At 48.2% G+C, this 17,158-nt stretch overlaps 1 protein-coding gene across 4 annotated transcripts; it reads right to left on the bottom strand.

Moving 5' to 3' along the window:
- Positions 1-217: 217 nt before the first annotated feature.
- Positions 218-15,521, bottom strand: MTG2 (mitochondrial ribosome associated GTPase 2). Of its 4 annotated transcripts, none has more exons than XM_036323618.1 (8): positions 15,187-15,521; positions 13,137-13,244; positions 6,406-6,600; positions 4,944-5,091; positions 3,620-3,735; positions 2,519-2,737; positions 2,137-2,275; positions 218-1,395 (listed from the first exon to the last, which is right to left on the bottom strand). In XM_036323618.1, the coding sequence occupies exons 3-8, from the start codon at positions 6,592-6,594 to the stop codon at positions 1,001-1,003; spliced, it is 1,206 nt and encodes a 401-aa protein (XP_036179511.1). In that variant the 5' UTR covers positions 6,595-6,600; positions 13,137-13,244; positions 15,187-15,521; the 3' UTR covers positions 218-1,000. The 4 variants fall into 4 exon arrangements, with proteins under 4 accessions (XP_036179511.1, XP_036179508.1, XP_036179509.1 ...); XM_036323615.1 differs by lacking the exon at positions 15,187-15,521 and adding an exon at positions 14,627-15,179; XM_036323616.1 differs by lacking the exon at positions 15,187-15,521 and adding an exon at positions 13,366-14,619.
- Between the last annotated feature and the right edge of the window lie 1,637 nt (positions 15,522-17,158).

Below are 17,158 nucleotides of genomic sequence, written 5' to 3'. Positions count from 1 at the left end.
GTCAGAAGCATTAGATTTTATTTGGGGAAACAGTGGCTGCAGAGTGCGCTAGTGGATGAGCGAGTGAGCAGCAGTGCGCCGCCCTCACCGGCCCCCTGCACCAGTGGGCAGGCGGCTTATGGAGCACCTAGCCCAGCCGTGGGCAAACTATGGCCCGTTTGAAATGAATAAAACTAAAAAAAAAAAAGACCGTACCCTTTTATGTAATGATGTTTACTTTGAATTTATATTAGTTCACACAAACACTCCATCCATGCTTTTGTTCCGGCCCTCCGGTCCAGTTTAAGAACCCATTGTGGCCCTCGAGTCAAAAAGTTTGCCCACCCCTGACCTAGCCTCTTAGCTGCCACCACTCGGCAGAGACAGACTCTCCATGGACTAGCTGGCCTGGCCTCCCGGATTCTCTGCACTGACAATAGGCTGGTGGAAGGTGCAGGCCCAGCAGTCTCTCTGATCCCTGCAGGGACAGCGCAGGGGGGACCCAGCCTATGTCCTCTCGGAGCCCGGCCACCATCAGCTAATAACTCTCTGCACAGATGAGCGTTAGAAGCTGCGTCTCCGGCCGGATATTGGGTGCATTCAGTCGTGAAGTCAATGCCATGTTCAGTGCCCAGAGCTTGGCGCAGTCTGAGGACAACAGGGGAGGCGCCTCAGTGCTCAGATGGCAGCATCCGAGCAGAGCATGGCGCCTGTCCCCAGCCGCTCTGCAGGGTGTGGGGACAGCCAAGGACTCTCAGGTCCAGCGTGACAGCTGCTCATGTATGGGCTGGCACTTAGGAACAGGTGCCTCTGGCTCGGATCCGGCTGTGCTGGCTCCCTGCACACAGGGCCGCATGGTTCCTACTACTCAGGGGCTAGCTCCGGGACAAGCCCCTCTCAGGGTGCCAGAGAGCAGGCTGAGGGTGCAGGAAGCACCGGGAGCAGGCTGCCGGGGCCTGAGAGGTGGCCTGAGCTGAGTGGGAAGGTGCCACCTGTAGCTCCTACCGCAAAGAGCCACATGCTACCACCTGAGCGGCTGGCGGCCCTGCGCCAGGTTGGCGGCCGCGTGCTCATCATGCAGCTCCTTGATGCGCAGCAGCAGCTCCTCCAGGTTCTCACCTGTGACCGCCGACAGGGCGATGGCCTTCTCGCCCAGGCGGGCCTGCAGCGTGGGCAGGTTGGCTCGTGCCTGAGGGAGGTCAATCTTATTGGCGACGACGACATGGGGCCGCTCAGACAGACCTTGCTTGTACTTATCCAGCTCGTACTTCAGGTCCTCGACTTGGGTCCAGGGCTCTGGCGCTGCCAGGTCCACCACGAACAGGAGGAAGCCGCAGCGCTCGATGTGTCTGAGGAAGGCCAACCCCAGGCCTCGGTTCTGGTGCGCGCCTCGGATGATGCCTGGCACGTCGGCCACTGCAGAGACAGAGCAGGGGGTCGGGCAACTCCGGCCCGTTCCCCGAGGTCTAAGACTTTCCTTTCAAGGAACACCTTAAACCCACGTCGATCGAGTTACTGTCTCGGTGACTCATCAGGCCAATTGCCACGAAGGCATTTCAGCTTTGAGTTTCACAAGACGCTTGGAAATATTTGGGTGACAGGCACAGTGACAGATCCATCTAATAAGGAACATTTATTCACTGGAATTACACATTCCAGTCTTTCTGGCTTCAAAAATGATTTTAAAAGGAGGACCCTGCTTCCTGTAACCCATTAATAATTTGATTACTGATAGATTTGATTATCACAGAGTACCTGGTGAATGGAAAGTGCCATAGAAACAGAGCTACCTACCAGCAGGCTTGCTATTTTTAATGGGTACGTTATCTTCTGGGGAAAGTTTCCTTATCTCAAAATGGTAACAGGAAAGCTTTAAAATCACAGCAGGCTCCAGGACTGGCACTGCTGAGTTCCCAAGAGGAAGGGGAGTAGAGGCAGCAGGAAGGAACAGCCTTCCCAGGTCAGAAATTTCCATCCTAATTCCTGGTTGCACCCACAGACGTCGGCATGGGGTGGGATGAAAGTGTAAACCCTAACTAATGGCCACAGAATCACAACTGTTCACTTAAGAAAAATGATGCTGCTTTTCAGGCAGAAAGCTGCTTGCTAACGGTTCCGAACGACCCACCTCACAGCCCCCACCTTCGGGAGGTCTACCTGCTACTTGCTGGTGGTCCTCATAGTGCACAATGCCCACGTGAGGATTCAAGGTCGTGAACGGGTAGGCAGCCACGGCGGGCTTTGCATTTGAAATGGCCCGGAGAAGCGAGGACTTGCCTGCATTGGGGAATCCGACCTGCAAAACAGGGGGATGTGCTACCATTTCCTCCACCTGGGATAGACCGAGATCGGGGTGAATCTCAGGATTGGGAACCACACAGGTGAGGGCATAGCCCCTGTTCAAGGTCACAGGATGCCAACTGGGGTGAGTTGCCCCTCTCCTGCAGCCTGGTGGCATACCCCATCCACTAGAAACCACTTTTCCACAGCTCAGTGTGCAAAGCACCCGCTCCTCCCACTGGGGCTCAGGGATACCCACCATGCCAGCGTGGGCCATGGTCTTGAGCTCCAGGAAGAGTTCCCGCTCCTGCCCAGGCTCCCCGGAGGTGCAGGTGACGGGCGCGCGGTTATCGTTGGCCAGGAAAAAGCGGTTGCCCTTTCCTCCTGCCCCGCCCAGAGCGGCCACATACTCATCCCCGGGGTGTGAGAGGTCAGCCACAACTTTGTTTCCCTCCTTTACTAACGTGCCCATGGGGACCTGAAAAATAACGAAGCATTTGTCGGGGAGCAGAAAGACAATGGCCAGACCAGGTGCTTTCTGTTTGGGAGGGGGTGCAGGGCGGGACCCAGCGAGGAGCCCCTCCAGAGCCACCCAGTTCCCGGAGACAGGTCCCAGCCCTCCAAGGATTTCACGGGGCTGGCGGCACCCCTAGGAACTGTGCACACGGCTTTTCAAACCGTGTGTCTACCCATGAGGTGAGCGGATGCAGCAGAAACGCTGAGCTGACAGCGTGCTCAGAGGGCCCGAGAGAGTGGGGACAGCGGGTGGCTCCTGGTCCAAGGCGAGACAGACTGGGGACCTGTGGGTTCCCTTTTTGTAAAATGTAATGATTTTGAGACTTAAAAAAAAATATCACCAGAGGAGTGAGGATATCTTTTTCCATTGATTTTTAGAGAGTGGAAGGGACAGGGGGTGGAGGGGAGGGAGGGAGGGAGGGAGGGAGGGAGGGAGGGAGGGAGGGAGGGAGGAAGGGAGGGAAAGAGAGAGAGAGAAAGGAAGAGAAATATTGATGTGGGGAAGACACATAGATTGGTAGCCTCCTGCTCGAGCCCCAACTGGGGCCAGGGACTGAACCTGCAACCAAGGTACATGCCCTTGACCAGCAATCGAACCCGCAACCCTTTAGTCCTCAGGCCAATGCTCTAACCACCGAGCAAATCCTGCCAGGGCGATTTTGTGACTTTTTCAACAGGTCATACGGCACATGGTATAAAAATCAGTACGAAGTCCAGGCTGGGGTTTGCTCTGTGGGAGATGGCTGTGTGGTTCAGGCCATGGGCCCCTGCGGACCACAGCTGGGAACCTGAGGAGCCTGAAGGTCTGCACTTGGGGAGGGCATGCTCTGCAGATGGAGCTTACCGGGACGTAGAGGAGAGCGCCACTTCGCCCGAAGCAGTTTTTCCTGCCACCGTCTTCTCCATCAAAGCCCTGGTACTGGGACAGGACCGAGGACAGTGACTTGAGTTGTCGGTCAACTAAAAGAGAGAACCTTCATGTTCCTTTGTGTTAAAAACAAAATAGGGCCCTCGCTGGTTTGGCTCAGTGGATAGAGCGTTGACCTGTGGACCAAAGGGTCCCAGGTTCGATTCCAGTCAAGGGCACGTATCTCGGTTGCTGGTTCCTCCCCCACTGGGCCCTGATTGGGGCTTGTGCAGGAGGCAACCAATTGATGTGCGTCTCTCACATCAATAAATATTTCTGTCTTTCCCTCTCTCTAAAAATCAATGGAAAAGACCTAGCCGGTTTGGCTCAGTGAATAAAGCATCGGCCTGCGGACTCAAGGGTCCTGGGTTCGATTCTGGTCAAGGGCATATGCCTGGGTTGCAGGCTCCATCCCCAATAGGGGGTGTGCAGGAGGCAGCCGATCAATGAATCTCATCATTGATGTTTCTATCTCTTTCTCCCTCTCCCTTCCTCTCTGAAATCAATACAAATATATATATTTTAAAAAATCAATGGAAAAATATCCTTGGGTGAGGATTAAAAAATAATAACTAAAAATAAAGTCTCCATAACAATAGTGCTAACAATTAAAAAAATAGATAAAATACAAGTCTACTTTAAAAAAAAAACAAAATTGGCTGCATATTGTTAACTTTCTTTAGTCTAGTTCCGGAACATTAGGAATGCACATGGAAACAGAACAAAGCCAGAACAGAAATTACTAAAGTAGCAAAGTGATATTTTAAAAAGCTATAAATTCTTATCTTCTTTCAAAAAAGTACTACAATTTCTGAAAAATTCAAAATTACCCACAATGTTATCAATTTTTAAATAGCTACACTTTATTAGTTGGGAATGTTTCCAATTTAAAAGTAGTTACATTTTATTGTTCTGATATTTACTAAGTTTCCAGTGCTAAAAATGTGCTGACTAATCAATACCCTCCCACCAGCACTTACCTAGATGGTAGCATACATTTATCCTCTGACTGTCGTACTATAATGTTAGGTTTCCTGATAGTAAGATATCTCTGTGCACCTGAAATTCTTTTTAAAACCCACTATCAAAGTTGGGTTTTGGTGCATTATTTAAATGTAAACATTCACATAATTTAACAAAAATGATGCCCATAAATCAACTTCTGAATTCAAATTCCTGTCAGGATGAGAAGGTGGAAACTTTCTGCCCCAACATGTGCAGACACAGTGGTCCTGCCCAAGCTGCCCCTCAGAGCACCTGCCTCTCAGGATGATGTGGCCACCGTTGCCTCCATCGCCACCATCGGGACCCCCAAACTCCTTCCGGGGCTCACTGTGGAAGCAGCTCACCCCGTCACCTCCGCGTCCCCCTCGGACAAGCACCCGGCGATGGTCCACAAAATGCCTTTTCTGCAGAGAGCACAGACCCGGTTCATCACGAATGCTGCAATCCTCGAACCAAGCAGCCCCTGGAGCACCTTTCTTACCTACGTGCTTTAAAATTAGAGTCAATGATGCTACTATCACTAATCTCTCCTAAAATGCAAATGTAAGAACAGTTCCCAGCAGACGTGCAGAGTGAGGAAACAGTTCCCACAGACATGCAGAGTGAGGACAACATACTCAACGACAGACTCAACATGCCCAACTTGAGGAAACAGATTTAGAAAATATTCCTGAAACAAAGCGTCGCCTCAGCTTTCAAACAGAAACACATCACTGAAGGGCATCTCCTTGGCTGCCTGAATAGGGCTCATTTGTAAACTCAGCGATGCAGAGAGAGCTCCTATGGGAGGGTGAATGTCTCTCCAGGTCTCTTCAGTTCCAGCTAAAGAACTGAAACCAAGCAGGGGACTGTTGAATAGCTACTGGCTCCAACAACAAGTTCAGCTACCCAAGAAGCCAGGGCGAGGCACCAAGGTGCCACCCAGCAGGCCATCCTGTCCTGGGAGTCACCTGCTTCCTGCGCTGTGTGCAGAGACAGACTGGCCAGCACCTGGCCCTCCATCAGACCCAGGACATCTGCCCCTCCACCTGATACACAGACTGTTGTTTTAAGAAAGCACAAATATTTTCAGAATTTTTGGCACCACCAACCATGAATTACTATTTTAAAAACTTGGCATATAATTTTGCTGTATGCCAACATCCAAAACCCATCCAATGGATGCCTAGGTGCCGTGGCTCAGTGGTTGAGCGTTGATCTATGAACCAGGAGGTCATGGTTCAATTCCCAGTCAGGGCACATACCCGTGTTGTGGACTCGATCTCCAGTGGGGGGGGGGGGCATGCAGGAGGCAGCCAATCAATGATTCTCTCTCATCACTGATGTTTCTCTCTCTCTTTCCCTCTCCCTTACTGACATCAATAAAAATATACACACTGACGAGCACGTGGAGGTGAAGCCTGGCTCCATTTTCTCCGCTGGGCAAAGACAGTGCTACGGACACTGCTCTGAGCACTGGCGCTTCTCCAAGGAAGTTCTGACCTGGAGCCCCGCTTGGGAGGAAATGAGGTGGGGCTGTCCTTGAATTAAAGCACACTCATGTTTGTTTTTTTCTCACTCGTGTTTTACATGGTAAGTTTCATTTCATCATCTTCAAGTCCTACCTGTGTCCCTTCAATCATATAATCAGGACAGATGGAGACACGACAACGAGAACTCACAACAAAGCCTGTGAGAGGGAAACTTCAGATCAGTTCCTTCCCGGTCAGAAGTCTCACCAGTTTCTTCTCGGAGAGCAGTTTCTTTCTGGAGGGTTCCTTGGCACAGTCCACACAGCTGAGCGAGAGCAGCCGGGGGGCAGTGCACTGCAGGAGCCGGCCCAGGGCTGCCTGTGGGGCCAGAGTCCAGCGCCCCAGGCCCTCCAACGCGCTCCGCGATCCTGCGGAGAACAGCCTCCCAGGCATCATGGCTCCCTAACAAAAGTCAAATTGGCAAAATAAGGCCCCTGGTTTACACGTGAACTTCAAACAAACTAAAATCTCATGGATGCTTTTGGAACAAATAAGTAAACTGCAGACTATGACTTTCTCCTGTCACTTGCCATGCTGGACTCTGAGTCATGAAGAGCTACAGACTACCTGGGGCCAGGTTTGTGTAGACAGGGTTTGTCATTAAACCTCTCTTGACCCTAGAAACACTCCCCCCATCGAATACCAAGTATCTGCTAAATGAAACTATGACAGGAAATCGAAGCCCAAAATAAAAATTCCTGAAAAAAATTAAAGCACCATTTACACAAACGCTGCGCTATTATCTTGTGCAGTTTAAATGTCAAACTGAAGATGAAACAGCTCTTCTAACTAAGCCAATAGGTAGAAGAAATCAAAATCAAAATATTTTGACCCAAGTGATCATCCAAAGTTTATGGGATGCAGGTAATGTGGTCTCAGAGGGCACGCTACAGTCCCTCCTCCCCATCCATGGGACACAGGCCAGGACCTGAATCCTTGGGTAGTGCCAAACCCTATAGACACTATGTTTCTTCATACACACACACACACACACACACACACACACATATGCCTATGATAAAGTTCAATTAATAAATCAGACACAGTACAGGATTAACAACAATAATGATCAAATAGAGCCATTGTAACAAAATGCGGTAAGGCCATGTGACGTGGTGTCTGGTGGTGTCTCTGTGTCTGTGTGATAACCAAGGGGCTACTGAGTGACTAACGGGGAGCGGAGACCTAGACGAAGGGGCGGGACAGAAAGGAACAGCAGCAAAAACCCCATCACGCTGCTAAGAACAGGGTGTAATTTAAAACTTATGAATTGTTTATTTCTGAAATTTTCCATTTAACATTTCTTTTTAAAATTTCTATTTTTATTAATTCCAAAGAGTAAGGGAGAGGGAGATAGAAACATCAACGATGAGAACCACTGATCAGCTGTCTCCTGCACGCCCCCTAGGTTGACACTCAATCACTGAGCCACACTGTCCAGGCAACATTTTTTTTTTTTTAAAGAGAACCAACTCTGCTGAAACCGGTTTGGCTCAGTGGATAGAGCGTCGGCCTGTGGACTGAGAGGTCCCAGGTTCGATTCCGGCCAAGGGCATATACCTGGGTTGCGGGCACATCCCCAGTGGGAGATGTGCAGGAGGCAGCTGATCAATGTTTCTCTCTCATCGATGTTTCTAACTCTTTATTTCTCTCCCTTACTCTCTGTAAAAAATCAATAAATATTCTTGAAAAAAACAAAAAAAGAGAACCAACTCTATTTTTAAACAACATGTTCTTATTGATTTTTAGAGAGAGACGGATAGAAAGAGAGAAACATCGATGAGACAGAAACATCATGGATTGGCTGCCTCGTGCACACCCCCTACTGGGGGATCAAGTCCGCAACATGGGCATGTGTCTGGACCAGGAGTGGAACCAATGACCGCTTGGTTCCTGGATCGATGCTTACCCACTGAGCAACACTGACCAGGCCTCCAGTTAACATTTCTGAATGTCAGCTGACCTCGGGTAACTGAAACCTTGGAAAGTAAACTGTGGTTAAGTGGGCAACCACCATAGCTGTAAATGCTTCTCTTAGTAATTGAAGAAAGGTCTAAAATTAGTGATGTAAGGTTCCAAGTCCAGAAACAAGAAAGAAAAAAACAAAGTAAACAGAAGGAAAGAAATAATAAAAACCAGAAACAAATGAAACAGAAAACTGACAACGGAAAACGTACGGCAGCCCTGGCTGGCCTGTTGAAAACACACATGGAAAACCGCATGTGAGAAGATGGCCCTGTGGTGAGGGAGGCAGACTGGAGCGGGTCAGCTGTGAGACAAGGAGCACCAGGAATGGCTGCTGCAACCCCGGACAAGGCTCGACCCAGAGTCTTAAAGGGAGCATGGCCCTGAGGACACCTTGACTTTGGCCTTCTGGCACCCAGACTGTGAGAGAATAAACGTCTGGTTCTTTGTCACGGTGGCCCTATGAAACTAAGATTGATGCCCAGCTCAACAACTGATGGAATTATTTGCTTGTGCTTCAGTTTTTTGTAAAATGGGGATAACTGGTACTTAACCTTGTAGGATTGTGAGGATTAAATGACTTAATGGTGTGAAACCTAATCTTCTATAATAATAAAAGCGTAATATGCTAATTAGACTGGCCACTCTTCCAGATGACCTTCCCAATGAAGCCAGGGCTGTGAGGGAGGGCCTGAGTCCCGGGTGCCTGCTGGCGGCCGGAGGGAAGCCCAGGTTGGATCCCAGGTGCTGGAGGGAAGCCTGGGTCCCGGGTGCCAGAGGGAAGCTGGCGCTGACAGCTGGGGGAAGGAAGGCCTACTCTTGCACCAATTTCATGCATCAGGCCTCTAGTAAACAATAAACACTAGCCCTAGGCAGTTTGGTTCAGTGGATAGAGTGTAGGCCAGTGTAGGGACTGAAGGGTCCCTAGTTGGATTCCAGTCAAGGGCACATGCCCAGGTTGCGGACTCGATCCCCAGGAGGGAGTACGCAGGAGGCAGCAGATCAATGATTCTCATTGATGTTTCTATCTCTCTCCCTCTTCCTTCCTCTCTCAAATCAATAAAAATATATATTTAAAAAAATCAATGGAAAAATATCCTCGGGTGAGGATTAACACACACACACACACACACACACACACACACACTAAAATAAACAATAAAAATAAATAAATAAAATATAAGCAGAGTTGCCCTAACCACTGAGCAGTGGTTAGAGCATCGGCCTGCAGACTGAAGGGTCCCAGGTTCGATTCCAGTCAAGGGCATGTGCCTTGGTTGTGGGCACATCCCCAGTAGGGGGTGTGCAAGAGGCAGCTGATCGATGTTTCTCTCTCATCGATGTTCCTAATTCTCTATCCTTTCCCTTCCTCTCTGTAAAAAATCTATAAAATATATTTTAAAAAATCACACACACACACACACACACACATATGCAGAGTGGACAAACCCCGGATGCCAGAGGGATCAAGGAAGTAAGAGGACACAAACCACAAGGCCAGGAACATACAAAATGTCACCGAGCCCTGGCCGGTGTGGTTAAATGATTAGAGCAGTGGTTCTCAACCTTCCTGATGCCACGACCCTTTAATGCAGGTCCTCATGTCGTGGGGACCCCCAATTTCATTGTTACAAATTGAACATAATTAAAGCATAGTGACTAATCACAAAAACAATATGTAATTATATATGTGTTTTCTTTCTTTTTTTAAAAAAATATATTTTATTGACTTTTTACAGAGAGGAAGGGAGAGGGATAGAGAGTTAGAAACATTGATGAGAGAGAGAAACATCGATCAGCTGCCTCCTGCACATCTCCCACCGGGGATGTGCCTGCAACCCAGGTACATGCCCTTGACCAGAATCGAACCCGGGACCTTTCAGTCCGCACGCCGATGCTCTATCCACCGAGCCAAACCGGTTTCGGCATATATGTGTTTTCTGATGGTCTTAGCGGACCCCTGTGAAAGGGTTGTTCGACCCACAGGTTGAGAACCGCTGGATTAGAGCATCAGCCTGCGCATCAAAGAGTCTCGGGTTTGATTCCGGGTCAAGGGCAGGGCACATACCTGGGTTGCAGGTTTGATCTCCTGCGGAGGCAACCAATCAATGTGTCTCTCTCACATTGATGTTTTTCTTCCTCCCTCCCTCCCTCTCTCCCTCCCTTCCACTCTCCCTAAAAATCAATGGAAAAAATAATATTTTCGAGTGAGGATTAACAACAACAAAAAGGGGTCACCCGCATGAGCCCTACAGGCATCAAAGGGCAAGAGAACACCAAGGAACCACTTGTGTCTCAAACTCAGCAAGTTCCTGAAAAATGCACCTTACCACAAAGACAGAAGAAGAAATAAAAACAAAACAAAAAAGAAAAAAAAACCCACAAAGAAAACAGAGAAGAAACAGGATTACCTACAACAATCTAGGCTTAACTACAACAAGACTGCGCATAAAGACCACTAGGGGTTGCACCAAGAAAGCATAAAAAATGCAGAGACAAAGAAACAGGACGCAGATGTCAGAAATGGAAGATATAGAGCTCAAAACCACACTTTTAAGGTCTTTCAATAATTTTCTAAAAACTGCCGATAAATGTAGTGAGATCCTCAAGAAATCTAATGGGACCCTCGATGTTGTGATAAAGGACCAACTAGAAATTAAGCATACACTGACTGAAATAAAGAATATTATACAGACACCCAACAGCAGACCAGAGGAGCGCAAGAATCAAGTCAAAGATTTGAAATACGAAGAAGCAAAAAACACCCAACCGGAAAAGCAAAATGAAAAAAGAATCCAAAAATACGAAGATAGTGTAAGGAGCCTCTGGGACAGCTTCAAGCGTACCAACATCAGAATTATAGGGGTGCCAGAAGATGAGAGAGAGCAAGATATTGAAAACCTATTTGAAGAAATAATGACAGAAAACTTCCCCACCTGGTGAAAGAAATAGACTTACAGGTCCAAGAAGCGCAGAGAACCCCAAACAAAAGAAATCCAAAGAGGACCACACCAAGACACATCATAATTAAAATGCCAAGAGCAAAAGACAAAGAGAGAATCTTAAAAGCAGCAAGAGAAAGAAACTCAGTTACCTACAAGGGAATACCCATATGACTGTCAGCTGATTTCTCAACAGAAACTTTGCAGGCCAGAAGGGAGTGGCAAGAAATATTCAAAGTGATGAATACCAAGAACCTACAACCAAGATTACTTTATCCAGCAAAGCTATCATTCAGAATTGAAGGTCAGATAAAGAGCTTCACAGATAAGGAAAAGCTAAAGGAGTTCATCACCACCAAACCAGGATTATATGAAATGCTGAAAGGTATCCTTTAAGAAGAGGAAGAAGAAGAAAAAGGTAAAGATACAAATTATGAACAACAAATATGATCTATCAACAAGTGAATCTAAGAATCAAGTGAATAAATAATCTGATGAACAGAATGAACTGGTGATTATAATAGAATCAGGGACATAGAAAGGGAATGGACTGACTATTCTTGGGGGGGAAAGGGGTGTGGGAGATGCGGGAAGAGACTGGACAATAATCGTGCACCTATGGATGAGGACAGTGGGTGGGGAGTGAGGGCGGAGGGTGGGGCGGGAACTGGGAGGAGGGGAGTTATGGGGGGAAAAAAGAGGAACAAATGTAATAATCTGAACAATAAAGATTTAATTTAAAAAAAATAAAAATAAATTTTAAATAAAAAATCCAAAAAAAAGAAACAGAAAATGTCAATCACCCGTAACTACTAAAGGAGTTGAATTTGTTATTAAAGAACATTCCCCATAAGAAAACGCCAGACTCAGGCTGCTTTACCGGTAAATTCCATCAAACATCCCAGAAGTAGCAACAGCAGTCTCACATGAACCTTCTCGGAAAACGGAAGACGTGAGACTACACCCAAACCATGTCATGAGGCCAGAGAAGCCCCAATACCCAGCTGACATGACGGGAAAGGAAATGGTCATGAACACAGAGGCAAACAATCCCAACAACGTCGTGTCCAACTGCGTCCTGCACATCACACTGCAGGACCAGGCAGGGTGACGCTGGGACGCGAGGCGCCATCAGCAGCGGCATCCCACACTGGCTGTCACACACCTGGCAAAGGCCGCACCTACTCCTGTGCAGGGAAATGAAATGTCACTGGGAAGGGAAGGGGACACTGTCAAACTGACAGGCCACAGCCAACACCACACTGACTGCAGAAAGACTGGAGGCTGCCCTTGCCTACGCCTTCTGTGCAACACTGTCTTTTAGACACTGTGATAAAGAATTTTTTTAAAGGAATTTCTTTTTAAAAAATATTTTTTTTATTGATTTTATAAAGAGAAGGAAACATTGATGAGAGAGAAACATCAGTTGGCTGCCTCCTGTACGCCCCCTACTGGGGATCAAGCCACACCCCAGCATGTGCCCTGACCAGGAATCAACCGGGGACCTCTCAGTGCACAGGATGACACTCAAATGACTGAGTCACACCAGCCAGGGCTGCAATAAAGAAATTTTTTTTAAAAAAGTAAAGGCAAAATATAGAAGGCCTGATTGTTTCCATAGAAATCTACAAAACCTGATTAGAATTAATAAATGAACCAAGCAAGGTTGCAGGTTACAAGATTAACACACAAAAATCAATTGTATTTTTTTTTTTTGATTCCCTGAGACCCCGCCCCACCCTCAATTGTATTCTTATATACAAGCAGCAAACAACTGCATTGGCAGTAACACTAGTTACAAAAAGTTCCCGGACATCAGTTCAATGATAAACATTCGAAACCCCTGCCTCACTCTCTGCAGCATTCTACCCTTGGCATCGCTCAGGAATTAGGCCATCTAGTCCTCATAACAATTCTGTAAAGAAAATGAGGAAACTGAGACAAGGTAAATGACCTACCCAAGGCCGTGCCGCTGTGAGATGGGACAGGCTGGAGTACGAAAACAGGTTGTTAAAGGAAAAAACAACTCACCGATCACCAGCACTGCATGCAGCTAAGCCCGCTGGCAAGCGATGCCGTCTGTGCCGAGGTGGCAGAAACCAGGCTCCCCGCCCTGGCAACATGAAACCTGAAGATGGACTGCAGAGAAGGTGAACAGTGACAAAGCCAACCAGAAACCTGGCCGCCCACCTGGCCTAACTTGGAATACATTCCCTCTTCAGCCCTTCGATCTCTGTTTGGAAAACCCACTGAACCATACCTGCCAGGTGAACCATTCAGCTGTGTCTCACACTGTTACTTGGTCTTCATTTTCCTTTTAATGCTGTAACTGTGCAGTCCAATAAGCTACCCATTGGCCACATGTGGCTACTAAATTTAAATCAATTAAAAAACTTGAAAATGTAAAAACTCAAATGCAAGCCACATTCCAAGCACTCACGGCCACATGTGGCCAGTGGGCACCAAACTGGACAGCACAGATGGGAACGTGTCCGCCTCAACACGTTTACCTGGCCAGGTGAGCAGAGTACAAAAGATGAGACTGTGCGTACAAAAGCCCTGGTCCAAGTTGGATGAACTTTGATTCCAGGATGGGGCTTTAGAAAGACTCGAGAGCCCAGCCGGTGTGGCTCAGTGACTGTCGACCCATGACCATTCCTGGTCAGGGCACAGGCCCGGGTTGCAGGCTCAAGCCCAGTAAAGGGTGTGCAGGAGGTAGCTGATTTCCCCCCATCATTGATGTTTCTTTTTATCCCTCTCTCCCTCTCCCTGAAATGAATAAACCCAAAAACCATTTCTTTTTTTTTAAATAAAGACTGGAGAGTCACACGGCAAGGGCTACGCTTCAGATATAGCTACTTTGTTCCCTAAAGTGTGAAGTTCAGTTCTACTGGGCCATGGGAGTTATTATTGCCAGGAACCTCTGCCTGACCTTGTACGGAAACTTTTATATTTATTCCTTACAATAACTGTATGAGCGGGCAGTAGTGTACATGGGTGTCCTGCTGCTTTGAGGCCCTGCCCCTGGGCTCCCGATCTCTGGCAGAGACTGGAGGAGCAGGAGGCCAGGAGGGTGACTTCCCTGCCCCGCTCCATCCCTAGATGGCACCGCTGTCTTCTGTAACTGCCCCTCCCCTTGTGCCTTGGTGTCTAGGGGTGGAAGCCACTCCAATGTCACCCCTCCAGGTTAAAACACCACCTCTACGGTTTCCTCACTCTCCCTTCAGAAACCCTCCTTAAATTCTCCTATGTGGTGGGGCCATGATTCCTGACCCTGACATTTTTTATGCCAATTTTAGAGCAGGGGAGGCTGGGGCGAGGTGAAGCAGCTTGCCCAAGTCACAGTGTCCTCTGGCCTCCCAGCAGGAATCTTCCAAGTAAAGTGTGCACACACAACCACTTCCCAAAGTTAACTTCAAAGGGGCCAGCGTTCTGCTTCTTAACGTTGGCTGTGTTCTCTTTGCTTAAACAGATCTGTGACCAAACTTGCATTTAGAAGAATCGCATTCTGCCTCCCCTACCTCCTTTCCGCGGGGTCCTCGCCTTCACAAAACAAAGGCACCCTCTGGGACGCCCGTCCTCGCCTGCCGACCGACCGGCGAGCACAGAGCGGACCTAGTAAACTCGCCTCCCTGCAAACGGCAGCCGTGTGAGCGAGTTCACTGGAAAACCACCCAGCGGTCGAGGGCTGCACTGGCAGTAACACTTCAATGAAAAGTTCATAAAAACCGGTGTGTGCTAGCGCTGTCCTGTGCCACTAACAGTTATAAAGAAGCATCCGGAAGACAATGTTTAGTATTTGGTCCGTGCGTCAAAGGGAGTATCTGAGCTCCTCAAACTGGGTGCATGAACGCGGGTCCGGGAGGAGCTGGGGGCGGTTCGCAGGGCCCCGCGGAAGGCGCACTGCCGGGCTCCCGGGCCGGCTTCCCAGGTGCCCGCGCTCACGCCCGCGGCGACTGTCCGCTACACACAGGACGGGGGCGGAGGGTCGCCTGGTCGGCGCCGCTGTCCCCGCTTACGGCCTCCTCCCTCCTCCCCGACCTGGGCCTCCCGAGGCAGCGGCCTCCGCGCCCGCACTCACCTACTCGGAAAGGCTCATCACTTCCGGGGCCACTGCCGCGGCGAACTACTTCCGGGGACCGGCCCGGACTGCGCACGCGCAGCGCCTCCCCGCGCGGTTTCCCTCCGGCCTCCGAGCCCCTTCGCAGGACCCTCGGCTCCATCGTCCTGTCTCTAAGGCTCCTCCGTCGTCCTCGATCAGGGTGTGGTCTCGGGTGACCTCACCGGCCGCTCCCCGTCACATACCTGACCTTCACTCTGGCCGGAGCTCCCAGCGAGGGGGTCCGCGCGGGGTAGCGGACAGTGCGGGAGTCCTGGGGGTCAGCTCCCCGCCCCCGTGGGTCGTCAGACTATGCGGGAGGAGAGCCTGCCCGAGGTGGCCCGCTGGACACTACCCCGGTAACAGGTTTCCCAGGAGGCTGACTCAACTTGGAGGCAGACACCTGGGTCCGGGGACAAGTCATGAGCATCCCATTAACGTCACGAACACTCACTTTTTAGAGTGACTTTTGAAGAACCAGTTTATTAATTACACCAAAAGCATAAACAATTTATACGCCAAACTCCACCGGCTGGAAAAAAAACACACAATGAAGATGATCTCCAAAATAAAAGTCCTGTGCTCACAGATGAGTTTGACCTGTTCAATTAGAAATGAAGTAATGGCTAAAAATGTTTAAATGTAAATGAAAATGGTCTTCCATTTGTGCAATTCTGAGTGGGTGCCCAATATTCAAACACATACTAGTATATGCTGGCAAACTCGGGCCCCTTAGGCTTCCCCGGAGGTCCTGGCGACCATGCACACCCTGCCCTGATTCCCCTGATCCTCCGCACGAGTTCTAAGTACTTTCCACACCTGTGGTTCCAGAACAAACCCCAGTGGGCGCTGAGCTTTTGCACACCAATATGAATTTGTTGGCACTTCTGAAAATTGTGATCACTTTCCAAGTTTGAGACCTGCTGGGTGTCAGGGACAACAGGAGGCAGGATGAGCACCCATTTCCAAGTCTTCGGCTGCATCTCACTGACCTGTAGAAGTGGTCCTAAAAACAGCGCCACCCATCACACTGCACAAACAGTTCATCTTAGCCTAAGCTTTTGCAGACATTCATATCACAGAAGAGAAAGTATTACACAGCTAACAACAACGAAGTGCTGGCATCACTTTTTCCCTACAATGTCACATAAACACGGACAACACATTAAATCGGGTGGGAACCGTTGTCCTGCCAATGGCCGTTGGGTATTTATAACATCATTCACAGGCCATGCAAAATTATCAACTTAAAAATTAGCCTGCTATATTTGGTCAAACATTTAATTAACTCATCCCTAATGGCCTTGGCAGGGCCAGACCAAATGATTTCTCGGACTTTATACAGCCCTCGGGCCAGAGGTTCCCCACCCCTGCATTAAATAAACATTCTGTTATTTAACTCCTTAAATATATTAACACCAAAAATCATGTATAAATAAGGAAATAAATGTACAAACTATTTCACAAAGTGCTTTTTAAAATATATACACAACATTCAAGAAATTCTTAATGTAAGACATTTCAGATTGAAGTTTCAGGATAACTTTCAAGTGTCCTTTTCTTTAAAAAAAAGTGTTCATTAAAAAAAGCCAACCCTACACACACAAAAGGAATATTCCCAGGATGGCAAGAAATAAAAATAACCTAGTTTCACGGTTATCTAAAATGTTTAACATTTTCAATGGGAAATTTTAGTTCCTGATTGAGTCTACAAATTAGATCTATGACAACTGTCAGGAAAGAACAAAACAAATCAAGGGAGATGACATTGCTAATGTCTGTCATTTAGCAAATAAGAGCTCTCATCTCAGTCATTGAATATAGATATATATTTTTAAGCCCTTACCAGTGTTTAGGGTTTTTTAAAGCCAATACCAGTATACCTATAAAATAAACGCTTCTATCTTAGTATATCTGATGTATCAAGAATTGGATATCTTTTGTATTTTCTTGG

The sequence above is a fragment of the Myotis myotis genome, unplaced genomic scaffold, assembly GCF_014108235.1.
Source record: "Myotis myotis isolate mMyoMyo1 unplaced genomic scaffold, mMyoMyo1.p scaffold_m19_p_9, whole genome shotgun sequence".
Taxonomy (NCBI): Eukaryota; Metazoa; Chordata; class Mammalia; order Chiroptera; family Vespertilionidae; genus Myotis; species Myotis myotis.
This window is presented reverse-complemented; position numbering and strand designations above follow the sequence as displayed.

What these genes read in the sequence shown, in the direction of transcription:
- MTG2 (XM_036323618.1), bottom strand. Translation starts at nt 6,594, where the DNA reads ATGATGCCTGGGAGGCTGTTCTCCGCAGGATCGCGGAGCGCGTTGGAG. An exon ending in TGCTCTCCGAGAAGAAACTG is followed by an intron (nt 5,092 to 6,405) that starts GTGAGACTTCTG and finishes TGCTCTCTGCAG; the next exon opens with AAAAGGCATTTTGTGGACCA. An exon ending in GGACCACCAGCAAGTAGCAG is followed by an intron (nt 1,396 to 2,136) that starts GTAGACCTCCCG and finishes CTGTCTCTGCAG; the next exon opens with TGGCCGACGTGCCAGGCATC.